This window comes from Tachyglossus aculeatus, unplaced genomic scaffold (assembly GCF_015852505.1).
Source record: "Tachyglossus aculeatus isolate mTacAcu1 unplaced genomic scaffold, mTacAcu1.pri scaffold_164_arrow_ctg1, whole genome shotgun sequence".
Classification (NCBI taxonomy): domain Eukaryota; kingdom Metazoa; phylum Chordata; class Mammalia; order Monotremata; family Tachyglossidae; genus Tachyglossus; species Tachyglossus aculeatus.
The window spans coordinates 225461-253451 of record NW_024044887.1 but is presented as its reverse complement, the minus strand read 5'-3'; the positions used below and the strand labels follow the sequence as shown (position 1 = coordinate 253451).

General features: G+C 47.7%; 1 protein-coding gene across 1 annotated transcript; it reads right to left on the bottom strand.

Annotated features, from left to right (window-relative positions):
• Positions 1-119: 119 nt before the first annotated feature.
• Positions 120-27137, bottom strand: LOC119923254 (olfactory receptor 14A16-like). Its single transcript, XM_038742720.1, has 5 exons — positions 27061-27137; positions 25427-25501; positions 24260-24299; positions 19422-19547; positions 120-983 (listed from the first exon to the last, which is right to left on the bottom strand). The coding sequence occupies exons 1-5, from the start codon at positions 27135-27137 to the stop codon at positions 120-122; spliced, it is 1182 nt and encodes a 393-aa protein (XP_038598648.1).
• Between the last annotated feature and the right edge of the window lie 854 nt (positions 27138-27991).

The window sequence follows — 27991 nt, the reverse complement described above, 5'->3', positions numbered from 1 at the left end:
ACTTCCAGGCCAGTGCTCTTTCCACTAGAACACCCAGACAATGCTGAGGTGAAACCATTCTGGAGTGAAGACTAGTTAAGTCAGAGGAATGATCAGGGCGGTCTGTGGAGAAGGACCTATTATCTGATAGATAGTTTCTCCTGTGCGAAATGTTTTGGCCCCAGCAGCCTTCCCATCGCTGCCTTAATGTCCCGGTTCCTCAGGCTGTAGATGAGGGGATTAAGGGAAGGGGGCACCACGGCATAGAACACAGACACCAGCAGGTCCACTGCAGAGGGAGAGTCTGAGATTGGCTTTAGGTAGGCAGAGAAACCAGACGTGAGGAACAGAGTGACGACGACCAGGTGGGGCAGACAGGTGGAGAAGGCTTTGGAGCGGCCCTCCGCCGACGGCATCCTCAGCACTGCTGAGAAGATGCGGGCGTAGGAGCCCACGATGAGCACGAAGCAGAAAAAAGCTAAGCAGATGCTGATGGCTAAACTCACATCTTCTGTGACATGGTCAGTGGAACATGCAAGTCTTAGCAACTGGGGACCATCGCAGAAGAACTGGTGGACAGTGTTGGGGCCACAGAAGGATAGAGAGAAGGTGCTGGCTGTGTAAATGATGGCATTCAAACAGCTGCTGAACCAAGAGGCAGCCAACATGCGTACACAGGCCCCGTGGGGCATGGTGATCTCATAGTGCAGGGGGCGGCAGATGGCAACATAGCGGTCGTGGGACATCACAGTGAGCAGGGACAACTCTGATCCCGCGAATAAAAATACGAGGAATACCTGGGCAGCACAGCCCAGCAGAGAGATGGAGTTGACATTCGTGAGGGAATTGAGGATGGATTTGGGGACTGTGACGGAGATGTAGCCGAGGTCAATGACGGACAGGTTCTTGAGGAAGAAGTACATGGGGGTGTGCAAGTGCCGGTCAACGGTGGTGACGGCAATGATGAGGAGATTCCCCATCAGGGCTGCCAGATAGACCAGAAGGAACAGCGCAGTGTGGATCAGCTGCAACTCCCGGATGTCAGAGAATCTCTGGAGGAGGAATTCTGTCACCACTGTTATGTTAGACATGGTCTGGGAGGTGTCATGAACTGCCTGTGAGAGTGGAGAATGGAGCAAAGTCAACATCCCAAACTGAGCATCTTCTGAGTCTACTATTAGTTTTGGGGGTTTTCTGGAGAAGAGCTATAACCAATCTCAAGGAAATTTATCATGTGATGGGATGACAGGAGGCAGGAGTGCATTTTGGCCCAGATACAAGAGCAAAAAATAATAATTGCAGTATCTGTTGAACAGTTACTTGGTGCGAAACGCAGTTGTAAGTGCTGGGGTAGGTACAAGATAAACATCACCTCACAATCTAAGTAGGAGGGAGAACAGTTCTTAATGCCCATTTTACAGGTGAGGAAACAGGGGCCCAGAGAGGTTAAATGACTTGTAAAGATGATGATGATGGTATTTGTTAAGCATTTACTATGTGCCAGGTTTACTATGTGTTCTAAACGCTGGGGGCGTACAAGGTAGTCAGGTTGTCCCACGTGGGGCTCACACTTTTAATCCCCATTTTACAGATGAGGTAACTGAGGCACAGAGAAGTTAAGTGACTTGCCCAAAGTCACACAGTTGACAAGTTGATTAGAACCCGTGACCTCTGACTCCCAAGCCCGTGCTCTTCTCATTGAGCCATGCTGCTTCTCTGAAAGATCTCTTAAAGATCACTCAGCAGGCAAGTGGCAGAGTTATGTTAAAACCAAGGTCCTCTGACTCCCAGCCTCGTAGTCTTTCCATTAGGCCATGCAGCTACTGCAGTGATACCCCTACTCACACCATCTTCAAAAACCGTACCGAATCACCTCTCCTCTAAGTAGCCTCCTCTGATTATACTCTCATTTCCCCACTCTATTGGACTTCTCTTCTATTTCATCTATACACTTGAATCAGTACCATTTAAGAACGTTTTTTCTCACTCCCCCTACAGACACACAGCACTTATGTCCATATCTTTATTTGCTGCCACTTCCACTACTTGTAATTTATTTGAATGCCTGTCTCCCCAGCTAGTATGTTAGCTACTTTTTTTTAAAGGTAGGTGTTAAGCGATTACTATGTGCCAAGCGCTGTTCTAAGTACTGGAGTAGATGCAAGGTAATCAGGTTGTTCCACGGCGGGTTCACAGTTTTAATCCTCTCTTTTACAGATGAGGTACAGAGAAGTTAAGTGACTTGCCCAAAGTCACAAAGCTGACAAGTGGCAGAGCTCCTTGAGCACAGGGGTCATATGCGCTGTAATTTTCCAAGCACTTAGTACAGTGCTCTGCACGTAGTCAGTGCTCACTAATACCATCTCTTTATTGATTGATCTAAGCATTAGGGTCTGTATCCTTTAAGAACTTTGATATTCACCCCACTCCCAGTCGCACAGCACTTTGTCCAAAGCCTTATACTGTGCTGCGTCCTCTATCTCTAACTTATTTTAATGCTTGTCTCTCTTACTAGTCTATAAACCCCTTAAGGGAAGGGGTCATGTCTACCAGCTCTGTTGTATTGTGCTCTTTCCAGTGCTTAGTACAGTGCTCTGCACCAAAAAGCACTTAATAAATATAATTGATTGAGATATGATTGCCGGTAGAACCCAGATATATTTCCATGCCAGTGAGTCAGCAGGTATTCACTGCACCCTCCCACGAGGTCATCCACTGCCCTTCATTGACAGGGATCATAGTAAAGAGTAAACCTCCTCTCAAAATCTACACCCTCCACCAGTGTTTCTGACCCCATCTGATACAATTCACTGGCCACTGGCTTCTTCTACATTGCTTGTAAAGGTGCTCACCTATCCCTTATCTTCAAAAAAGCACTCTTGGTCCTCACAACTACCACCAGCTATTGTCCTATCTTCCTCCTACCATTCTTTTCCAAACTCCTTGAGCAAATTGTCTGCTGCTTCTCCTGAAATTCTTTCCTCGATTCACTCCAATCTGGTTTCTGCCACTTTTGCTCCACTGAAATAACGTTTTCTAAGGTCACCAGTTTTTCCTTTTGCCCAATCCAACGGCCTCCATCCTCATTATCCTTGATGTCTCAGTTGCCCTCAACACTGTCAACCACCCCCTTCTTGTGGAAACATTACAAACACTTCCCATTCCCCAGTTCTTTGAGGAGCTGGCAGTGGAGGAGAAGAAGTCAGGTGAGGAAGAGAAAGCCATCAAGGAGAAGGAACAGCAGCAGCAGCAGCAACAACAGCAACAGTAGGTATATTCTCTCTTTCTCCAGCCCAGCCCGCACCCTCCGCTCCTCTGCCTCTAACTGCCTCACTGGACCTCGTTCTCGCCCGTCCCGCCATCGACCCCTGGCCCACATCCTTCCCCCGGCCTGGAATGCCCTCCCTCCACACATCCGCCAAACTAGCTCTCATTCTCCCTTCAAAGCCCTACTGAGAGCTCATCTCCTCCCGGAGGCCTTCCCAGACTGAGCCCCCTTTTTCCTCTCCTCCTCCCCACCTCACCCCCGTCCTACCTGCTTCCAGTCCCCACAGCACTTGTATATGTATTTGTAGTGATTTACTACTCTATTTATTTTACTTGTACATATTTACTATTCTATTTATTTTGTTAATGATGTGCATATAGCTTTAATTCTATTTGTTCTGATGATTTTGACACCTGTCCACATGTTTTGTTGGGTTGTCTGTCTCCCACTTCTAGACTGTGAGCCTGATATTGCATAGGGACTGTCTCTATATGTTGCCGACTTGTACTTCCCAAGCACTTGTTACAGTGCTCTGCACACAGTAAGTGCTCAATAAATACAAATGAATGAATGAATGAATTACCCAACCCCGGCTTCACTGACACTGTCCTCTCCTAGTTTTCTGCCCCTTTGTGATCTCTTTCACAGGCTCCTCTGCCTCCCACCCTCTAAATGTGGGAGTCCCTCAAGGATAGGTTCAGAACCCCTTTTATTCTCCGGATACACTCACTCCCTTGGACAATTCATTTGCTCCCATGACTTCAACTACCTTCTCTAGATGGATGCTTTCCTAATTTACCTCTCTAGCCCTGACTCTCTCCTTCTCAGCAGCCTCATATTGATTCTTGCCTTCAAGACATTTCTATTTGGATTTCCTGTTATCACCTCAAAGTGAACAAGCTCAAAACAGAACTCCTCATCTTTGGCCCCAGACTCTGTCCTCCCCCTGTCTTTAGGATCACTGACAGCAACACCACTATCCTCCTTGTGTCACAACTGTGTATTCTTGCCATTATCATCGACACCTCTCTCATTTAACCCACCTATTCAATATGTCACCAAACCCTGTTGCTTTTACCTTCACAACATCACTGAAACCCATCCTTAACTCTCCATCCAAATTGCTGCTATGTTGATTCAAGCACTTATCGTAGTCTGACTCGATGACTGCAGCAGCCTTCTGGCTGACCTTGCTGCCTCCTGGCTTTCCCCAGTCCAGTTCATACTTCACTCTGCTGACGGGATCACTTTTCTAGGAAAATGTTCAGTCCACATCTTCCCACTCCTCGGGAACCTCCAGTGGTTTCCCATGAACCTCCGCATCAAACAGAAACTTTTACTGTCGGCTTTCCAGCGCTCAATGGCCTTGCCCCCTCCTACATTACCTGCCGTATTTCCTACTACAATCCAGTCCGCACATTTCACTCCTCTGACGTCAACCTACTCACTGCACCTCAGACTCATTTACCTCACTGCCAACCTCTCACCCACAGCATGTGTCTGACCTGGAGTGCCCTTACTCTTCATATCTGACAGATCATTCTCCCCACCTTCAAAGTCTTATCACAAGCACATAGCCTCTAAGAGGTCTTCCTTAACTAAGTCTTCATTTCCTCTTCTCCCACTCCCTCGGCATCACCCTTACACTTGGATTTGTACACTTTCTTCACCCCTTCATCAGTCCCACAGCACTTATGTATATTGCTGTAATTTATTTATTTATATTAGTGTCTTCTTCCACTCCTGACTGTAAGCTCGATATGGGCTGGGGATGTGTCTGTTTATCGCTGCATTGTACACTCCCAAATGATTAGTATAGTCCTTTGTGCACAGTAACTGTTTAGTAAATAGGATTGATAGATTAATCGATTCATTGGTATCTCCAGTCCTCAAAAATCTCCAGCGGTTGCCCATCCACTTCCACATCGAATAGAGATGACTTGCTCTCAGCTTTTAAATTCTCAATTGGCCCGGTCCTTCATACCTTACCTGGCTGAATACTCACTACAACCCAGGCCAAATGCATCACTACTCTACTGCCAACCTACTCAGTGTACCTCTATCTTGTCTACCTCACCTCTGGCCACTGGCCTACATCCTGCCTCTATCCTGGGACTCTACCCCTGCTAATATGTGGCAGACTATCACTCTCCCTATCTTCAAAGCCTTATAAGAATCACATCTCTTCCAAGAGGCCTTCCCCACTCAAGCCCTCATTCACCCTCAAGCCCTCACTCCCCCTACTGAGGACCAGAGGGGGGGTTTCTTCCCATATCTTATTGATAACTTGTGTTTAACTCAGCATTTAGCATCGTGTTTGGAATGAGTGCTTCATAAACCCCATGCATTTCAGGAGGAACTCACTGACCTGGGGTGGGTTCGTGCCTAATTGCCTGTGCTGCTCTCCTTATACTGTGGCTCTGCAGGCCATCGATCGCGTCTTGTGGAGGTTGGCTAACTGGAAAATCATTTTGATTTTAAGCACCCTAGATCCTCTCCTGGGGCTGGACTGTTCTGTGACTGGCACAGCCTCGTCCACCACGAAGACACAGAAGTGGGAGGTGTACAAATCCCAAAGGGTCTCCAGAGTGCAGATCTGGGCCAGTGGGGCAGGCCACCTGGTTTCAGAGAAGGGGCTATTCCCAGGGCACAACCAGGGAGGAATTGGTTCTGCCTTCACTCCAGTCCATACTTTACTCTGCTGCCCAGATCAGTTTTCTACAAGAATGTTTCGTTCTTGTTTCCCCACTCCTCAAGAAACTCCAATGGTTGCCAATCCACCTCCGCATCAAACCAAAACTCCTCACCAGAGGTATTAAAGCACTCAATCACCTTGCCCCTCCTACCTGACTTTGCTACTTTCCTACTACAACCCAGCCCCCATGCCTCACTTCTTTAATGCTAACCAGCTCACTGTACCTTGACCTCATCTATCTCACTACCAACATCTTTTCCATGTTTTACCTCTGGCCTGGAATGCCCTTCTTCCTCATATCAGAAAGAAAATTACTCTCTCCGCCTTCCAAGCCTTATTGAAGGTGCATCTCCTCCAATAGGCCATTCCCAGACTAAGCCCTCCTTTCCTCTTCTTCCTTTCCCTTCTATGGCACCCTGACTTGCTCCCTTCACTTATCCCTTGATAGCAGCAGACAGCATGGTTCTCCGTGTGTGTTGCAGGGCACAGGAGCTCAACTCAGACTGTGGTTTGGAAAGAGAAAAAGGAGGGAGCAGGGAACACACACTGCTATGGCAACCCGGGGATGCCCCATTTCAGCAGATGCTTTCGGTGCTGGACACCTTGGCACCTGGGGAGGGTGGACACCATTGTTGTCTCCACAGGAAACAGCCCAAGGCTCTCCACTTTGTCATGGAGCTTGAACCTGAGGAAGCCAAATGTAGCAAAGAGTAACAAGAAACAGGTAAATACAGGACAACCACAGTCATGAAATTGAGAAATGACACAGTTGTCATTTTCTCACCTGGACGGACTGGAATTGGAAAACTACATGCTAACATAACATTCTCAGTAGGGCCATGGGGACGACGGAGGCTGATTTGTGCTAGTCGGGATTTCCTCATGCTAGAAAATTCAGCACAGGGAGATGGTAAATTGCAGGGTCGATTGCAATGAGAGAATAGTTGGGTTTATCAATGTCCAGATAGTTCAGAAACACAACCCCTGCCCTCAAGGAGCTCAATCTTACCACCAGTAATTAATAAACTGCCATGAAGTCTGTGAGTCAGACCCCAGAGATCATGTTTACCAACTCTATTTTATTGTACTCCCCCAAGTGACTAGTAAATGCTCAGCACACATTAAGGAGTCAATAAAGCCTTAGCCTGGCTAAGGGGCTAAAAGCAGATATACGTTATTCGGTATCATACATATGTACAGATCTGGATGTCTACTTTGTCTTTGCGATTGTTTCCTTTTAAGGGATTGGGAAGGTTCAGTCATCATATCCCAAGGTTTGGAAAGCAACAGAAGAAGAAGAATTGGAAAAATTGTTAAATTGTTAAAATGAGAGCAGCCGGGCTCAGTGGAAAGAGCATGGGCTTGGGAGTCAGAGGTCATGGGTTCTAATCCCGGCTCTGCCACATGTCTGCTGTGTGACCTTGGACAATTCACTTAATTTCTCTGGGCCTCAGTTACCTTGTCTGTAAAATGGGGATTAAGACTGTGAGCCCCACGTGGGACAACCTGATAATCTTGTATCCCCCCCAGCACTTAGAACAGTGCTTCGCACATAGTAAGCACTTACCAAATGCCATTATTATTATTATTATAAATACCACTGAATGATTGTTCAATTCTCTTCTGGGTAAGAGCATTTGGAGCTTCTTAATTTGATTCATTCCACTAAGACTGTAAGGTGTCCCAGCAAGGGATTGTGTCTACCAAAGCTTTTATACCATACACTCCCAAGCATTCATTTATTCATTCATTCATTCAATCGTGTTTATTGAGTGCTTACTGTGTGCAGAGCACTGTACTAAGTGCTTGGGAAGTACAAGTTGGCAACATATAGAGACGGTCCCTACCCAACAGCGGGCTCACAGTCTAGAAGGGGGAGCAGCTGGAGCTTCTTAATTTGATTCATTCCACTAAGATTGTAAGCTAACCGAGCAAGGGATTGTGTCTACAAATGCTATTATACTGTACTTTCCCAAGCACTTGGTACAGTGCTCCTAACACAATAATCACTTCAGAAATACCATTGATTGATTTGGAATGGTATTTATTGAGGTCCCACTAGCCGCAACGCACAGTATGAACCATTTGGAAAGGTAAACGTAAAGGAGAGATATGTCATCTGCCCACCAGGAGTTTACACTCTAACAAAAACAAACAGAAAGCGATCTATTCCAGATTTTCCCACTCCATCTCATGTCTTCAGAATTCTCTCCCAGGTTTTCACCAAACCCTCCATTTGTGCTTCAGACTGACTGCTCACTCTTCATTTGAGAGGAAAATAAAGACAAGGGGGAAGTGGAAGGGAGGAAGTGTAAATAAGGGGAAGGTAGAAGAAAGGAGAAGGGAAACAAAGATGTCTCTCAGTATAGAAAGGCATGGCGTGTGTAAGAATTGTAGACTGAGTTTTTGCTGGACCCCTCCTTGGAGCGATCATGGCCACAGGTCAAGATTTCATGTTTCATAATGATAATTACAATCGTGATAACTGTTAAGCACTTACCATATGCTAGCACTGTATTAGATATAGTTTGTTGGGTTCAAACACAGTCCTTTCATTCATTCATTTCATTCATTCAATCATATTTATTGAGTGCTTACTGTGTATAGAGCACTGTACTAAGCACTTGGAAAGTACAATTCAGCAACAGATAGAGACAGTCCCACCCAGCAACAGGCTCAGAGACTAGAAGGGGGAGACAGACCACAAAACAAAACAAGTAGACAGGTGTCAATACCATCAAAATAGATAAATAGAGTTATAGATATTAACACATCATTAAAAAACCAGAGTAATAGATAGTTACAAATATACACAAGTGCTGTGGGGAGGGGAAGGGGGTAGTTCAGAGGGAGGGAGTGGGGGTGATGAGGAGGGGTGGAGGAGCAGAGGAAAAGGGGGGGCTCAGTCTGGGAAGGCGTCCTGGAGGAGGTGAGCTCTCAGTAGGGCTTTGAATGGAGGAAGAGAGCTAATTGGGTGGTTGTGTGGAGGGAGGGCATTCCAGGCCAGTGGTAGGACGTGGGACAGGGGTCGATGGTGGGACAGGCAGCAATGAGGCACATTGAGGCAGCTAATGGCAGAGGAGTGGAAGGTGCGGGCTGGGCTGTTGAAGGAGAGAAGGGTGGTGAGGTAGGAGGGGGCGAGGGGATGGAGAGCCTGGAAGCCGAGAGTGAGGAGTTTTTGCTTGATTCGTAGGTTGACAGACAGCCACTGGAGATTTTTGAGAAGGGCAGTAACATGCCCAAAGCGTTTCTGCACAGAGATGATCCGGGCAGCAGAGTGAAGTATCGACTGAAGTGGGGAGAGACAGGAGGATGGGAGATCAGAAAGGAGGCTGATGCAGTAATCCAGTCGGGATAGGATGAGAGATTGTACCAACAAGGTAGCGGTTTGGATGCAGAGGAAACGGCGGATCTTGGCGCTGTTGTGAAGGTGAGATGGGCAGGCTTTGGTGACGGATTGGATGTGTGGGGTGAATGAGAGAGTGAAGTCAGTGACGACATGAAGATTGTGGGGTTATGAGACCAGAAGGATCATAGTGCTGCCACAGTGATGGCAAAGTCAGGGAGAGGACAGGGTTTGGGAGGGAAGATAGGGAGCTCAGTCTTGGACATGTTGATCTTAAGGTGGTGGGCAGACATCCTGGTGGAGATGTCCTGAAGGCAGGAGGAGATTCGAGCCTGGAGGGAGGGAGAGAGAACAGGGGAGGAAATGTAGATGTGGGTGTCATCTGTGTAGAGAGGCTAGTTGAAGCTGTGGGAGCGAATGAATTCACCAAGGGAGTGAGTTTAGATGGAGAACAGAAGGAGACCAAGAACTGACCCTTGAGGAACCCCTACAGTAAGGGGATGGGAGGGGGAGGAGGTGCCCACGAAGGAGACTGAGAATGTAAGGCCATAGTGATAAGAGGAGAACCAGGAGAGGATGGAGTCCGGGAAGCCAAGGTTGAATAACGTGTTGAGGAGAAGGGGATGGTCCACAGTGTCTAAGGCAGCTGAGAGGTAGACGAGGATTAGGATAGAGTAGGAGCCATTGGATTTTGCAAGAATCAGGTCATTGGTGAGCTTTGAGAGGGCTGTTTCTGTGGAGTGGAGGGGACGGAAGCCAGATTGGAGGGGGTCTAGGAGAGAGTTGGAGTTGAGGAATTTGAGGCAGTGTGTACAGATGACTCGTTCTAGGAGTTTGGAAAGGAAAGGTAGGAGGGAGACAGGGTGATAACTGGAAGGGGCAGTGGAGTCAAGAGGGTATTTTTCGGATAGGGGAGACGTGGCCTTGTTTGAAGTCAGAGGGGAAGAAACCAGTAGAGAGCGAGCGGTTGAAGATGGACGTTAAGGAGGGGAGGAGGGAAGGGGTGAGCGTTTTCATAAGATGAGAGGGAATGGGGTCTGAAGCACAGGTGGATGGAGTGGCATTTGAGAGGAGGGAGGAGATCTCATCTGAAGTTACTGCTGGGAAGGATGGGAAGGTAGAGGAGAAAGTTGAGAGCGGGGTGATGGAGAAGGGGGAGGGGTGAATTTATGGTGCTCAGACCTGATGGTGTTAATTTTCCTAATGAAGTAGGTGGCCAGATCGTTGTGGGTGAGGGATGGAGGAGGAGGAGGAACAGGGGCGCCTGAGGAGGGAGTTAAATGTCTGGAACTGCTGAAGGGGGTGATGGGCATGGGTGTCAATAAGGGAAGAAAAATAGTTTGCTCTCAGTCTAAGTAGGAGGGAGAATGGGTATTTTATCCCCGTTTTATAGATGAGGAAACAGAGGCACAGAAAGTTTTGCTGACTTTTCCAATATCACACTACAGGCAGTGGCAGAGCCAGGACAAGAATCCAGGTCCTCTAACTCCCAGGCCAGTGCTCTTTCCACTAGGTCACCCGGACAATGCTGCGGTAAAACCATTCTGGAGTGAAGACTGGTTAAGTCAGAGGCATGATCAGAGCGGTCCGTGGAGAAGGACCTTTTATCTGATAGATAGTTTCTCCTTTGTGAGATGTTTTGACAATAGCAGCCTTCCCATCGCTGCCTTCATGTCCCGGTTCCTCAGGCTATAGATGAGGGGATTAAGGGTAGGGGGTATCAAAGTATAGAACACAGACACCAGCAGGTCCAGTGCAGAGGGAGAGTCTGATATTGGCTTTAGGCAGGCAGACATGCCAGATGTGACGTACACAGTGACGACGACCAGGTGGGGTAGACAGGTGGAGAAGGCTTTGGAGCGGCCCTCCGCCGACGGCATCCTCAGCACAGGCCGAGAAGATGCGGATGTAGGAGCCCACGATGAGCATGAAGCAGAAGAAAGATAAGCAGATGGTAATGGCTAAACTCACATCTTCCGGGACATGGTCAGTGGAACATGCAAGTCTTACCAACTGGGGACCATCGCAGAAGAACTGGTGGACAGTGTTGGGGCCACAGAAGGATAGAGAGAAGGTGCTGGCTGTGTACATGATGGCATTCAAACAGCTGCTGAACCAACAGGCCGCCAACATGCGTACACAGGCCCCGTGGGCCATGATGATCTCATAGTGCAGGGGGCGGCAGATGGCGACATAGCGGTCGTGGCACATCACCGTGAGCAGGGACAACTCTGATCCACCGAATAAAAATAAGAAGAATACCTGGGCAGCGCAGCCCAGCAGAGAGATGGAGTTGACATTCGTGAGGGAATTGAACACGGATTTGGGGACTGTGATGGAGATGTAGCCGAGGTCAAGGACTGGACAGGTTCTTGAGGAAGAAGTACATGGGAGTGTGGAACTGCCGGTCGAGGGTGGTGACGGCAATGATGAGGAGATTCCCCAACAGAGCTGCCAGATAGACCAGAAGGAACAGCGTAATGTGGATCAGCTGCAACTCCCGGATGTCGGAGAATCCCAGGAGGAGGAATTCTGTCACCGTCGTGATGTTAGACATGGTCTGGGCGATGACATGAGCTGCCTGTGAGAGTGAAGAATGGTGCAAAGTCAACATCCCAAACTGAGCATCTTCTGAATCTACTATTAGTGTTGGGGGTTTTCTGGAGAAAAGCTATAACCAATCTCAAGAAAATTTATCATCTGATGGGGTGACAGGAGGCAGGAGTGCATTTTGGCCCAGATACAACAGCAAAAAATAATAATTAGGCTATCTGTTAAGCACGTAACAGATGTGCCAAACACAGTTTTAAGTGCTGGGGTAGATACCAGATAACCAGCACCTCAATCTAAGTAGGAGGGAGAACAGTCGTCCTTAATCCCCATTTTACATGTGAGGAAACTGGGGCCCATAGGGGTTGAATGACATGCTAAGATCACCCAGCAGGCAAGTGGCAGAGTCATGTTAAAACCAAGGTCCTCTGACTCCCAGCTTTGTGGTTTTCCAACAGGTCATGCAGCTACTGTGGTGGCACTCCTATGCACACCATCTTCAAAAGCCCTACTAAATCACATCTCCTCCAAGTAGCCTCCTCTGATTGTACTCTCATTTCCCCACTCTACTGGCCTTCTCTTTTATGTCATTTATACACTTGAATCAGTACCCTATGAGAACTTTTTTTCTCACTCCACTCCCAGACACACAGCACTTACGTTCATATCTTTATTTGCCGCCACTTCCACTACTTGGAATTTATTTTAATGCCTGTTTCCCCAACTAGTATGTTAGCTCCTTTTGTTTAATGGTATTAGTTAAGCGATTACTATGTGCTAAGCACTCTTCTAAGCGCTGGGGTAGATGCAAGGTAATCAGGTTGTCCCACATGGGGCTCACAGATTTAATCCACCTTTTTACAGATGAGGTAACTGAGGCACAGAGAAGTTAAGTGACTTGCCCACAGTCCCAAAACTGACAAGTGGCAGAACTCCTTGAGGACAGTGGTCATGTTGCGCTGTAGTTTTCCAAGCACATAGTACAGTGCTCTGCACTTAGTAAGTGCTCAATAAGTATCATTTATTTATTGATTGTTCCAAGCATTAGGGTCTGTATCCTTTAAGAATTTTTATATGCACCCCAGCGCCAGTCAGCACTTTGTCCGTAGCCTTATACTTTGCTGCTTCCCCTACCTGTAATTTCTTTTAATGCTTGTCTCTCCTACTAGACTATAAACCTCTTACGAGAAGGAATCATGTCTACCTACTTTTGTCTGTTGCTGAATTGTACTTTCCAAGTGTTTAGTATAGTGCTCTGCACACAGTAAGCGCTCAAGAAATACTACTGAATGAGTAAATGAACCTACTCTATTATATTGTGCGCCTCCCAGTGCTTAGTACAGTGCTCAGCACCAAAAAGCACTTAATAAAAACAATTGATTGAGATAGGATTCCAGGTAGAATCCAGATATATTTCCATGCTAGTGAGTCAGCACGTATTCACCGCACCCTCCCACAAGGTCGTTCACTACCCTTCATTGACAGGGATCATGGTAAAGAGTAGACCTCCTCTCAAAATCTACACCTTCCACCAGTGCTTCAGACCCCATCTTCTACCACTCACTGTCCAGTGGCTTCTTCTATGTTGCTTGGAAACATGCTCACGTATCCCCTATCTTAAAAAAAAACGCTCTTTGTCCCCCCAACCCCCACCTGCTATTGTCCTATCTCCCTCCTACTAGTCCCCTCCAAACTCCTTGAGCGAGTTCTCAGCTTCTTCTCCTCCAATTCTGTCCTTGATCTACTCCAATCTGGTTTCTGCCCCCTTTGCTCCACTGAAACTGCCTTCTCTAAGGTCACCAGTGATCTCCTTTTGCCAAACCCAGAGGCCTCCATCCTAATCATCCTTGCCCTCTAAGCTGCCTTCAACACTGTTGACCACCCCCTTCTTCTGGAAACATTATCCAACCTCGGCTTCACTGATACTGTCCTCTCCTAGTTTTCTGCTCCTTTCTGATCTCTTTCACAGGCTCCTCTGCCTCCCACCCTCTTAATAATAATAATAATAATAATAATAACGATGATGATGGCATTTGTTACGCACTTACTATGTGCATAGCACTGTTCTAAGGCCCTCAAGGATCGGTTCTAGATCCCCTTTTATTCTCGGGATACACCCACTCCCTTGGACAATTCATTTGCTCCCATGACTTCAACCACCTTCTCTACATGGATGATTCCCTTATCTACCTCTCCAGCCCTCACTCTCTCCTTCTCAGCAGCCTCATATTTACTCTTGCCTTCAAGACATTTCTATTTGGATTTCCTGTTGTCACCAGCGGTTGTTAAACCATCTCAAAACTGAACTCCTCATCTTCAGCCCCAGGCTCTGTCCTCCCCCTCTTTAAGATCACTGAAGACAACAACACTATCCTCCTTGTGTCAGAAGTGTGTATTCTTGCCATTATCATCGACATCTCTCTCATTTAACCCACATATTCAATATGTCAACAAACCCTGTTGCTTTTACCTTCAGAACATCACTGAAATCCATCCTTAACTCTTCATCCAAATTGCTGCTATGTTGATTCAAGCACTTATCGTAGTCTGACTTGATGACTGCAGCAGCCTCCTGGCTGACCTTGCTGCCTCCTGGCTTTCCCCAGTCCAGTTCATACTTTACTCTGCTGACCGGATCACTTTTCTAGAAAAATGTTCAGTCCACATCTCCCCACTCCTCGGGAACCTCCAGTGGTTTCCCACAAACCTCCATATCAAACAGAAACTTTTTTCGCCTTGCCCCCTCGTACCTTACCTGCCTGATTTCAGACTACAAACCGGCTCGCACATTTCACTCCTCTAACGTCAACAGTACTCACCGCACCTCAGTCTCATTTCCCTCACTGCCAACCTCTCACCCACATCATGCGTCTGACCGGGAAGGCTGTTATTCTACATATCTGACAGACGATCATTCTTGCCACCTTCAAAGTCTTATCACAAGCACATCTCCTCCAAAAGGTCTTCCCTAATGAAGCCTTCATTTCCTCTTCTCCCACCCCCTCTGCATCACCCTTGCACTTGGATTTGTACCCTCTCTTCACCCCTCCATCAGCCCAACAGCACTTAGGTGCATATCTGTAATTTCTTTATTTATATTTACAGCCATCTCCCACTCCAGACTTTAAGCTCGTTGTGGGCTGGGGATGTGTCTGTTTATTGGTGTGTTGTACTCTCCCAAATGATTAGTTCGGTCCATAGTACACAGTAAGCGTTTAATAAATATGATTGATCGATTAATCCATTGATTGGGCTCTCCAGTCCTCAAAAATCCCCAGCGGTTGCCCTTCCACCTCCGCATCGAATAGAAATGCCTTGCTCTCAGCTTTTCAATTCTCAATCGGCCCGGCCCTTCATATCTTACCTGGCTGATTAAACAGCTACAACCCAGGCCACACGCTTCACCACTCTAATGCCAACCTACTCATTGTACCTCAGTCTTGTCTACCTCACCTCTGACCACTGGCCGACATCCTTCCTCTAACCTGGGACTCTAACTCTGTTAATATGTGGCAGACTCTCACTCTCCCTATCTTCAAAGCCTTATAAGAATCTCACCTCTTCCAAGAGGCCTTTCCCTCTCAAGCCCTCATTTCCCCTACTGAGGACCTGAGGGGAGGTCTCTCCCCACATCTTATTGATAACTTGTGTTTAGCTCAGCATTTAGCATCGTGTTTGGAGTGAGTGCTTTATCAAGCCCACGCATTTCAGGAGGAACTCACTGACCTTGGATGGGTTCGTGCTTAATTGCTCTCCTCATCCTGTGGGTCTGCAGGCCATCGATCGCCTCTTGCGGAGGTTGGCTAACTGGAAAATCATTTTGATTTTAAGCACCATAGATTCTCTCCTGGGGCGGGACTGTTCTGTGACTGGCACAGCCTTGTCCACCACAAAGTCCCAGAAGTGGGAGCTGCACAAGTCCCAAAGGGTCTCCAGAATTCAGATCCGGGCCAGTGGGGCAGGCCACCTGGTTTCAGAGATGGGGCTATTCCCAGGGCACAACCAGGGAGGAATTGGTTCTGCCTTCTCCTCAGTCTCAGATTGACCATGATGACGTGATACTTCAGCACCTTGAAGCCAACCCAGTGGACACAAGCCTGGCAAATGCATGGAAGGGAGGGACCATGACTGTTCCCTACCAGACTGAAAGCCCCTTGGGATCAGGGATCATATCTATTAACTCTATTGTACTCTTTCAGCGCTTAGTACGGTATTCTGTCCACAGTAAATGGTCAGTTAGTAAGACTGGTAGATGGATTGACTGATTGATAGAAGAGGACATCCTCCTACACAAACATTTTCCAGGCGCAGATCCCCTCTAGATCACTGTGCCTGTATTTCAAACCCCTCTTCACTGACAAGTAAACTTTGGCGTTATCCTTAACTCCGCTTTCTCAATCAACCCAAATATTCCAATCCAACACTAAATCTTGTCAATTCCACCTTCATGACATCACTACAATCTGCCCTTTCCTCTCCATCCAAACTGCTACCACATTAATCCAATCAATTATCCTACACTGCCTGGATTACTCTATCAGCCTCCTTGCTGACATCCCAGCCTCCTGTCTCTCCCCACTCCAGTCCATACTTTACTCTGCTGCCCAGATCTGTTTTCTACAACAATGTTTAGTCCACATTTCCCCACTCCTCAAGAAACTCCAATGGTCGCCTATCCACCTCCGCATCAAACAAAAACTCCTCACTGAAGGTTTTAAAGCATTCAATCACCTAGCCCCCTCCTACCTGACTCTGCTACTCTCCTACTACCACCCAGCCCACACACGGCACTCCTTTAATGCTAAACTTCTCACTTTACCTTGACCTCATCTATCTCACCACCAACTTCTTGTCCTTGTCCTACCTCTGGCCTGGAATGCCCTTCCTCCTCATATCGGACAGAAAATTAGTCTCTCCACCTTCAAAGCATTATTGAAGGCACACCTCTTCCAAGAGGCCTTCCCTGACTAAGCCCTCCTTTCCTCTTCTCCCTTTCCCTTCTACGACACCCTGCCTTGCTCCCTTCATTCATTCCTTGATAGCGACAGACAGCATGGTTCTCCGTGTGTCCTGCAGGTCACAGGAGCTCAGCTCAGACTGTGGTTTGGAAAGGGGAAAAGGAAGGAACAGGGAACAACTGCTGTGGCAACCCGGGGATGCCCCACGGCCGTAGAGGCTCTCGGTGCTGGACTCATTGGCACCTGGGGTGGGCGGACACTAGTGTTGTCTCTCGCAGGAAACAGCCCAAGGCTCCCCGCTTTTTCACAGAACCTGAACCTGAGGAAGCCAAGGGTAGCATAGAGTAACAAGAAACAGATAAATACAGGACAACCACAGTCACGCAATAGAGAAATGACTCAGTTGTCCTTTTCACACCTGGACAGACAGACTGGAGTTGGAAAACCACACTGTAATATGAAATTCTCAGTAGGGCCATGGGGAGGATAGTGGCTGATTTATGCCAGTGAGGATATCCTCATGCTAGAAAATTCATCACAGAGAGATGGTAAATTGCAGGGTCGATCGCAGTGAGAAAATATTTGGGTTTATCAATGTCCAGATAGGATAATGTGTTTTGAGTTCAGAAACACGACCCCTAACCTCAAGGAGCTCAATCCTACCACGAGTAAGTAATACACTGCCATGAGTTCTGTGCGTCAGACCGCAGAGATCATGTTTACCAACTATATTTTATTGTACCATCCCAAGTGAGCAGTAAGGGCTCAGTAAACAGTAAGGAGTCAATAAATACCACAGAATGATTGCTCAATTCTCTTCTGGGTAAGAGCAGTTGGAGCTTCTTAATTTGATTCATTAAACTAAGATTGTGAGCTATCTGAGGCAAGGGATTGTGTCTACCGATGCTAATATACTGTACCCTCCCAAGCACTTGGTACAGTGCTCCTCACACAGTAAGCACTTAATAAATATCATTGCTTAATTGGAACGGTATTTACTGAGGTCCCAGTAGCCACAACGCACAATAATGAAGCATTTGGAAAGGTAAACAGAAAGGAGAGATATGTCATCTGCCCACCAGGAGTTAACAGTCTAACAACAACAAACAGAAGGAGATCTATTCCAGATTTTCCCACACCATCTCATGTCTTCTGAATTCTCTCCCTGTTTTTAACCAAACCCTCCATCTGTGCTTCAGAATGACTGCTCATTCTTCATTTGAGGGGAAAATAAAGAAAATGGGGAATTTGGAGGGAGGCTGCGTAAATGAGGGCAGGAAAGAAGAAAGGAGATGGGAAACAAAGAGGTCTCTCACTGTAGCGAGGCATGGAGTGCGTAAGAATGGTTGCCTGTGTTTTTCCTGGACCCCTCCATGGAGTGATCGTGGCCACTGGTCAAGATTTCCAGCTTCATAATGATAATAATAATCGTGATATCTGTAAAGCACTTACCATTTGCCAAGTACTGTATTAGACATGGTTTGCTGGGTACAAGCACAGTCCTTACCCCACATAGGCTCTCAGTCTATGGAGGAGAGAGTGGGTATTTCATCCCCATTATAAAGATAAAGAAACAGAGGCACAGAAATTTTTACTGACTTTGCCAATGTCACCCTACAGACAGTGGCAGACCCAGGACTAGAACCCAGGTCCTCGGACTCCCAGGCCAGTGCTCTTTCCACTAGATCACTCAGACTATGCTGTGGTGAAAGCATTCTGGAGTGAAGACTGGTTAAGTCAGAGGAATGATCAGGGCGGTCCGTGGAGAAGGACCTTTTATCCGATGGATAGTTTCTCCTTTGAGAAATGTTTTGGCCACAGCAGCCTTCCCATCGCCGCCTTCATGTCCCGGTTCCTCAGGCTATAGATGAGGGGATTAAGGGTAGGGGGCACCATGGCATAGAACACAGACGCCAGCAGGTCCAGTGCAGAGGGAGAGTCTGATATTGGCTTTAGGTAGGCAGAGAAACCAGACGTGATGTACAGAGTGATGACAGCCAGGTGAGGCAGACAGGTGGAGAAGGCTTTGGAGCAGCCCTCCGCCGACGGCATCCTCAGCACTGCTGAGAAGATGCGGGCGTAGGAGCCCACGATGAGCACGAAGCAGAAGGAAGCTAAGCTCATGTCGATGGTTACAATCACATCATCCATGACATGGTCAGTGGAACATGTAAGTCTTAGCAACTGGGGACCATCGCAGAAGAACTGGTGGACAGTTTTGGGGCCGCAGAAGGATAGAGAGAAGGTGCTGGCTGTGTATGTGATGGCACTCAAACAGTTGATGAACCAACAGGCAGCCAACATGCGTACACAGGCCCCGTGGGCCATGATGATCTCATAGTGCAGGGGGCGGCAGATAGCGACATAGCGGTCGTGGGACATCACTGTGAGCAGGGCCATCTCTGATCCCGCGAATAAAAATACGAGGAATACCTGGGCAGCGCAGCCCAGCAGAGAGATGGAGTTGACATTCATGAGGGAATTGAGGATGGATTTGGGGACTGTGGCGGAGATGTAGCCGAGGTCAAGGATGGACAGGTTCTTGAGGAAGAAGTACATGGGGGTGTGGAAGTGCCGGTCAACGGTGGTTACGGCAATGATGAGGAGATTCCCCATCAGGGCTGCCAGATAGACCAGAAGGAACAGTGCAGCGTGGATCAGCTGCATCTCCCGGATGTTGGAGAATCCCAGGAGGAGGAATTCTGTCACCGTCGTGATGTTGGACATGGTCTGGGAGGTGTCATGAACTTCCTGTGAGAGTGGAGAAGGGAGCAATGTCAACATCCCAAACTGAGCATCTTCTGAGTCTACTATTAGTGTTGGAGGTTTTCTGGAGAAGAGCTATAACCAATCTCAAGAAAATTTATAATGTGATGGGATGACAGGAGGCAGGACTGCATTTTGGCCCAGATACAACGGCAAAAAATAAGAATTGCGGTATCTGTTGAGCACTTACTTTGTGAGAAACGCAGTTCTAAGTGCTGGGGTAGATACAAGGTAAACATCACCTCACCATCTAAGTAGGAGGGAGAACAGTTCTTAATCCCCATTTTACAGGTGAGGAAACTGGGGCGCAGAGAGGTTAAATGACTTTTAAAGCTGATGATGATGGCATTTGTTAAGCGCTTCCTATGTGACAAGCTAGCTATGTGTTCTAAGTGCTAGGGGAGTACCAGGTAGTGAGGTTGTCCCACGTGGGGCTCACGCTTTTAATCCCCATTTTACAGATGAGGTAACTGAGGCACAGAGGAAGTTAAGTGACTTGCCCAAAGTCACACAGTTGACAAGTGGATTAGAACCCGTGACCTCTGACTCCCAAGCCTGTGCTCTTCTCACTGAGCCATGCTGCTTCTCTGAAAGAACTCTTAAAGATCACCCAGCAGGCAAGTGGCAGAGTCATGTTAAAACCAAGGTCCTCTGACTCCCAGCCTCGTAGTCTTTCCACTAGGCCATGCGGCTACTGCAGTGATACTCCTACTCACACCAATCTTCAAAAAGCCTACTAAATCACATCTCCAAGTAGCCTCCTCTGATTATACTCTCACTTCCCCACTCTATTGGCCTTCTCTTCTATTTTATCTATACGTTTGAATCAGTACCCTTTGAGAACGTTTTTTCTCACTCCACCCACAGACACACAGCACTTAGGTCCTTATCTTTATTTGCTGCCACATCCACTACTTGTAATTTATTTGAATGCCTGTCTCCCCAACTAGTATGTTAGCTACTTTTTTTTAATGGTAGTTGTTAAGCGATTACTATGTGCCAAGAGCTGTTCTAAGCACTGGGGTTGATGCAAAGGTAATCAGGTTGCTCCACGGGGGGTTCACAGTTTTAATCCCCTCTTTTACAGATGAGGTAACTGAGGCACAGAGAAGTTAAGTGATATGCCCAAAGTCACAAAGCTGACAAGTGGCAGAGCTCCTTGAGCACAGTGGTCATATGCGGTGTAATTTTCCAAGCACTTAGTACAGTGTTCTGCACGTTGTCAGTGCTCACTAATACCGTCTCTTTATTGATTGATCTAAGCATTAGGGTCTGTATCCTTTAAGACCTTTGATATTCACCCCACTCCCAGTCGCACAGCACTTTGTCCAAAGCCTTATACCGTGCTGCGTCCTCTATCTGTTTTAATTTTAATTAATGCTTGTCTCTCTTACTAGTCTATAAACCCCTTAAGGGAAGGGGTCATGTCTTCCAGCTCTGTTGTATTGTGCTCTTCCCAGTGCTCAGTACAGTGCTCTGCACCAAAAAGCACTTAATAAATACAATTGACAAAGATATAATTGCAGGTAGAACCCAGATATATTTCCATGCCAGTGAGTCAGCACGTATTCACTGCACCCTCCCACGAGGTCATCCACTGCCCTTCATTGACAGGGATCATGGTAAAGAGTAAACCTACTCTCAAAATCTACCCCCTCCAGCCAGTGTTTCTGACCCCATCTGCTACCATTCACTGGCCAGTGGCTTCTTCTACGTTGCTTGTAAACGTGCTCACGTATCCCCTATCTTCAAAAAAGCACTCTTTGTCCTCACAACTACCACCAGCTTTGTCCTATCTTCCTCCTACCATTCCTTTCCAAACTCCTTGAGCAAGCTGTCAGCTTCTTCTCCTCCAATTCTGTCCTCGATTCACTCCAATCTGGTTTCTGCCCCTTTTGCTCTGCTGCAACTGCCTTCTCTAAGGTCACCAGTTTTTCCTTTTGCCCAATCCAATGGCCTCCATCCTCATCATCCTTGATGTATAAGTTGCCCTCAACACTATCCACCACCCCCTTCTTGTGGAAACATTACAAACACTTGCCATTCCCCAGTTCTTTGAAGAGCTGACAGTGAAGGAGAAGCAGTCGGGCGAGGAAGAGAAAGCAGCAACAGCAACAGCAGGTATATTCCGGTGGGGCCTAAGGGAAGCAGTGAGGCACCTGGCCGGGCTCCTCAGGTCACCTGGAAGAGGAGCATCAGCAGGGTGCCGACCCTGGGAGTTCAGGTGGGGAGCGCTCTCGGACCGTCTGCCCCGTAGCTTCCGAGGAATCCCCATCCCCCATAACATCGCCAAGATCCACCCTTTCCTCTCCATCCAAACCACTACCTTGCTGGTTCAATCTCTCATACTATCCCGACTGGATTATTGCATCAGCCTCCTCTCTGATCTCCCATCCTCCTGTCTCTCCCCACTTCAGTCTTCACTCTGCTGCCCGGATCATCTTTGTGCAGAAACGCTCTGGGCATGTTACTCCCCTCCTCAAAAATCTCCAGTGGCTGCCTGTCAAACCTACAAATCAAGCAAAAACTCCTCACTCTCGGCTTCAAAGGCTCTCCATCACCTCACTCTCCTACCTCACCTCCCTTCTCTCCTTCTCCAGCCCAGCCCTTACCCTCCGCTCCTCTGCTGCTAACCTCCTCACTGGACCTCGTTCTCGCCTGTCCCACCGTCGACCCCCGGCCCACGTCCTTCCCCCGGCCTGGAATGCCTTCCCTCCACACATCTGCCAAACTAGCTCTCTTTCTCCCTTCAAAGCCCTACTGAGAGCTCATCTCTTCCAGGAGGCCTTCCCAGACTGAGCCCCCTTTTTCCTCTCCTCCTCCCCACCCCACCCCCGCCCTACCTGCTTCCAGTCCCCACAGCACTTGTATATATATGTGTAGAGATTTACTACTCTATTTATTTTACTTGTACATATTTACTATTCTATTTATTTTGTTAATGATGTGCATATAGCTTTAATCCTATCTGTTCTGACGATTTTGACACCTGTCTACACGTTTTGTTTTGTTGTCTGTCTCCCCCTTCTATACTGTGAGCCCATTATTGGGGAAGGACCGTCTCTATATGTTGCCGACTTGTACTTCCCAAGCGCTTAGTACAGTGCTCTGCACACAGTAAGCGCTCAATAAATACAATTGAATGAATGAATGAATTACCCAACCTCGGCCTTCACTGACACTGTCCTCTCCTAGTTTTCCACCCATTTGTGACCCCTTTCACAGGCTCCTCTGCCTCCCACCCTCTAAATGTGGGAGTCCATCAAGGATCGGTTCAGAACCCCTTTGATTCTACAGATACACCCACTCCCTTGGACAATTCATTTGCTCCCATGACTTCAAATACCTCCTCTACATGGATGATTCCCTAATTTACCTCTCCAGCCCAGACTCTCTCCTTCTCAGCAGTCTCATATTTACTCTTTCCTTCAAGTCATTTCTATTTGGATTTCCTGTTGTCACCTCAAAGTGAACAAGCTCAAAACAGAACTCCTCATCTTCGGCCCCAGACTCTGTCCTCCCCCTGTCTTTAGGATCACTGAAGACAACACCACTAGCCTCCTTGTGTCACAAGTGTGCATTCCTGCCATTATCATCGACATCTCTCTCATTTAACCCACATATTCAATATGTCACCAAACCCTGTTGCTTTTACCTTCACAACACCACTGAAACCCCTCCTTAACTCTCCATCCAAATTGCTGCTATGTTGATTCAAGCACTTATCATAGTCTGACTCGATGACTGCAGCAGCCTCCTGGCTGACCGAAGCTGCCTCCTGTCTTTCCCCAATCCAGATCATATTTCACGCTGCTGACTGGATCATTTTTCTAGAAAAATGTTCAATCCACATCTCCCCAATCCTCGGGAACCTCCAGTGGTTTCCCATGAACCTCCGTATCAAACAGAATCTTTTACCATTGGCTTTCCAGTGCTCAGTCGCCTTGCCCCCTCTTACCTCACCTGCCTGATTTCAGACTACAACCCTGCCCGCACATTTCACTCCTCTAATGTCAATGTACTCACCGCACCTCAGTCTCATTTCCCTCACTGCCAACCTCTCACCCACATCATGCTTCTAACCTGGAGGGCCGTTACTCTACATATCTGACAGACGATCGTTCTCGCCACCTTCGAAGTCTTATCACAATCACATCTCCCAAAAGGTCTTCCCTAATGAAGCCTTCATTTCCTCTTCTCCCACCCACTCTGCATCACCCTTGCACTTGGATTTGTACCCTCTCTTCACCCCTCCATCAGCCCAACAGCACTTAGGTTCATATCTGTAATTTATTTATTTGTATTTACAGTCATCTCCTACTCCAAACTTTAAACTCGTTGTGGGCTGGGGATGTGTATGTTTATTGGTGTATTGTATTCTCCCAAATGATTAGTTCTGTACACTGTGTACCATTGTACATAGTGAGTTTAAAAAATATGATTGATCGATTAATCCATTGATTGGGCTCTCCAGTCCTCAGAAATCCCCAGCAGTTGCCCATCCACCTCCACATCGAATAGAAATGCCTTGCTCTCAGCTTCACTACTCTAATGCCAACCTATTCACTGTACCACAGTCTTGTCTACCTCACCTCTGACCATTGGCCGACATCCTGCCTCTAACCTTGGACTCTATCCCTGTTAATATGTGGCAGATTCTCACTCTCCCTATCTTCAAAGCCTTAGAAGACTCTCACCTCTTTCAAGAGGCCTTTCCCTCTCAAGCCCTCATTTCTCCTATGGAGGACAAGAGGGGGGTCTCGCCCCACACCTTATGGGTAACTTGTGTTTAGCTCAGCATTTAGCATCGTGTTAGGAGTGAGTGCTCCATCAACCCTCATGCGTTTCAGGAGGAACTCACTGACCTGGGGTGGGCTCATGCCTAATTGCCCTGCTGCTCTCCTCTTCCTGTGGGTCTGCAGGCCATGGATCACCTCTTGTGGAGGTTGGCTAACTGGAAAATCATTTTGTTTTTAAGCACCACAGATACTCTCCTGGGGCTGGACTGTTCTGTGACTGGCACAGCCTTGTCCACTGCAAAGTCCCAGCAGTGGGAGCTGTACAAGTCCCAAAGGGTCTCCAGAGTGCAGATCCGGGCAAGTGGGGCAGGCCACCTGGTTTCAGAGATGGGGCTATTCCCAGGGCACAACCAGGGAGGAATTGGTTCTGCCTTCTCCTCAGTCTCAGATGGACCATGATGACGTGATACCTCAGCACCTTGAAGCCAACCCAGCGGACACAAGCCTGTCAAAAGCATGGAAGGAGGGACCATGACTGTTCCCTACCAGGCTGAAAGCCCCTTGGGGTCAGGGATCATGTCTATTAACTGTCACCTATCCACCTCTGCATCAAACAAAACCTCCTCACAATAGGTTTTAAAGCATTCAATCACCTAGCCCCCTCCTACCTGACTCTGCTACTCTCCGACTACAGCCCAGCCCACACACGGCACTTCTTAAATGCTAAACGTCTCACCGTACCTTGACCTCATCTATCTCACCACCAACTTCTTGACCTTGTCCTACCTCTGGCCTGGAATGCCCTTCCTCCTCATAGCAGACAGAAAATTACTCTCTCCACCATCAAATCCTTATTGAAGGCCCATCTCCTCCAAGAGGCCTTCCCTGACTAAGCCCTCCTTTCCTCTTCTCCCTTTCCCTTCTACGACACCCTGACTTGCTCCCTTCATTCATCCTTTGATAGCGGCAGACAGCATGGTTCTCCGTGTGTGCTGCAGGTCACAGGAGCTCAGCTCAGACTGCGGTTTGGAAAGGGGAAAAGGAGGGAACAGGGAACAAACTGCTGTGGCAAACTGTGGATGCCCCATAGGGAGTAGAGACTCTCGGTGTTGGATTCCTTGGCACCTGGGGTGGGCAGCCACTAGTGTTGTCTTCACAGGAAACAGCCCAAGGCTCCCCTGTTTTTCACAGAGCATGAACCTGGAGAAGCCAAAGGGTAGCACAGAGTAACAAGAAACAGATAAATACAGGACAACCACAGTCACGCAATAGAGAAATGACTCAGTTGTCCTTTTCACACCTGGACAGACAGACTGGAGTTGGAAAACCACACTGGAACAGGAAATTCTCAGTATGGCCATGGGTAGGATAGTGGCTGATTTGTGCCAGTGAGGATATCCTCTCGCTAGATAATTCAGCACAGAGAGATGGTAAATTGCAGGGTCGATCGCAGTGAGAGAATAGTTTGGTTTATCAATGTCCAGATAGGACAATGTGTTCTGAGTTCAGAAACACGACCCCTAACCTCAAGGAGCTCAATTCTACCACCAGTAATTAATAAACTGCCATGAGTTCTGTGAGTCAGACCCCAGAGGTCATGTTTACCAACTATGTTTTATTGTACCCTCCCAAATGACTAGTAAGTGCTCAGCACACAGTAAGGAGTCAATAAATACCACTGAATGATTGATCAATTCTCTTCTGTCTCCCTTGTGTCTACCGATGCTATTACATTGTACTCTCCCAAACAGTTAGCACAGTGCTCCTCACACAGTAAGCACTTAATAAATACCATTGATGGACTTGGAATGGTGTTTATTGTGGTCCCACTAGCTGCAATGCGCAATATGAAGCATTTAGAAAGGTAAACAGAACGGAGAGATAGACAGAACAGAAAGGGATCTACTCCAGATTTTCCCACTCCATCTCATGTCCTGAGAATTCTCTCCCCGTTTTTAAACAAACCCTCCATCTGTGCTATACAACGACTGCTCACTCTTTATTTGAGGGGAAAATAAAGAAAAGGGGGAAGTCGGAGGGAGGCAGTGTAAATGAGGGCAGGAAAAAAGAAAGGAGATGGGAAACAAAGAGGTCTCTCAATGTAGTGAGGCATGGAGTGTTTAAGAATGGTTGTCTGTGTTTTTCCTGGACCCCTCCATGGAGCGATCGTGGCCACTGGTCAAGATTTCCAGCTTCATAATGATAATAATCATCGTGATATCTGTAAAACACTTACCATATGCCAAGCACTGTATTGGACATGGTTTGCTGGGTACAAACACAGTCCTTACCCCACATAGGCTCTCAGGCTAAGTAGGAGAGAGTGGGTATTTCATCCCCATTATAAAGATAAGGGAACAGAGGTAAAGAAATTTTTACTGAGTTTTCCAATATCACACTAGAGACAGTGGCAGACCCAGGACTAGAATCCAGGTCCTCGGATTCCCAGTCCAGTGCTCTTACCACTAGGTCACCCAGACAATGTTGAGGTAAAACCATTCTGGAGGGAAGACTGGTTACATCAGAGGAATGATCAGGGTGGTCCGTGGAGAAGGACCTTTTATCCAATAGATAGTTTCTCCTTTGAGAAATGTTTTGGACACAGCAGCCTTCCCATCGCTGCCTTCATGTCCCGATTCCTCAGGCTGTAGATGAGGGGATTAAGGGTCGGGGGCACCAAGGCATAGAACACAGACACCAGCAGGTCCAGTGCAGAGGGAGAGTCTGATATCGGCTTTAGGTAGGCAGAGAAACCAGACGTGACGTACAGAGTGACGACGACCAGGTGGGGCAGACAGGTGGAGAAGGCTTTAGAGCGGCCCTCCACCGACGGCATCCTCAGCACTGCTGAGAAGATGCGGGTGTAGGAGCCCACGATGAGCACGAAACAGAAGAAAGATAAGCAGATGGCAATTGCTAAACTCACATGTTCCATGACATGGTCAGAGGAACATGCAAGTCTTAGCAACTGGGGACCATCGCAGAAGAACTGGTGGACAGTGTTGGGGCCACAGAAGGATAGAGAGAAGGTGCTGGCTGTGTACATGATGGCATTCAAACAGCTGCTGAACCAAGAGGCAGCCAACATGCGTACACAGGCCCCATGGGGCATGATGATCTCATAGTGCAGGGGGCGGCAGATGGCGACATAGCGGTCGTGGGACATCACAGTGAGCAGGGACAACTCTGATCCACCGAATAAAAATACAAGGAATACCTGGGCAGCGCAGCCCAGCAGAGAGATGGAGTTGACATTCATGAGGGAATTGAACACGGATTTGGGGACTGTGATGGAGATGTAGCCGAGGTCAAGGGCGGACAGGTTCTTGAGGAAGAAGTACATGGGAGTGTGGAACTGCCGGTCGAGGGTGGTGACGGCAATGATGAGGAGATTCCCCAACAGAGCTGCCAGATAGACCAGAAGGAACAGCATAATGTGGATCAGCTGCAACTCCCGGATGTCGGAGAATCCCAGGAGGAGGAATTCTGTCACCCTTGTGATGTTAGACATGGTCTAGGCGGAGTCATGAACTGCCTGTGAGAGTGGAGAATGGAGCAAAGTCAACATCCCAAACTGAGCATCTTCTGAGTCTACTATTAGTGTTGGGGGTTTTCTGGAGAAGAGCTATAACCAATCTCAAGACAATTTCTAATGTGATGGGATGACAGGAGGCAGGAGTGCATTTTGGC

Coding starts and splice junctions, on each gene's coding strand:
- LOC119923254 (XM_038742720.1), bottom strand. CDS start 27,137: ATGCCGTCGGTGGAGGGCCGCTCTAAAGCCTTCTCCACCTGTCTGCCC. Junction 25,502..27,060: donor GTCGTCACTCTGTACGTCAC/GTCTGGTTTCTC, acceptor TGGCTTCTCCAG/GTTCATGCTCTGTGAAAAAC. Junction 24,300..25,426: donor CTAGTGGCTGCCCACCCCAG/GTGCCAAGGAAT, acceptor TGTCCTCCATAG/GAGAAATGAGGGCTTGAGAG.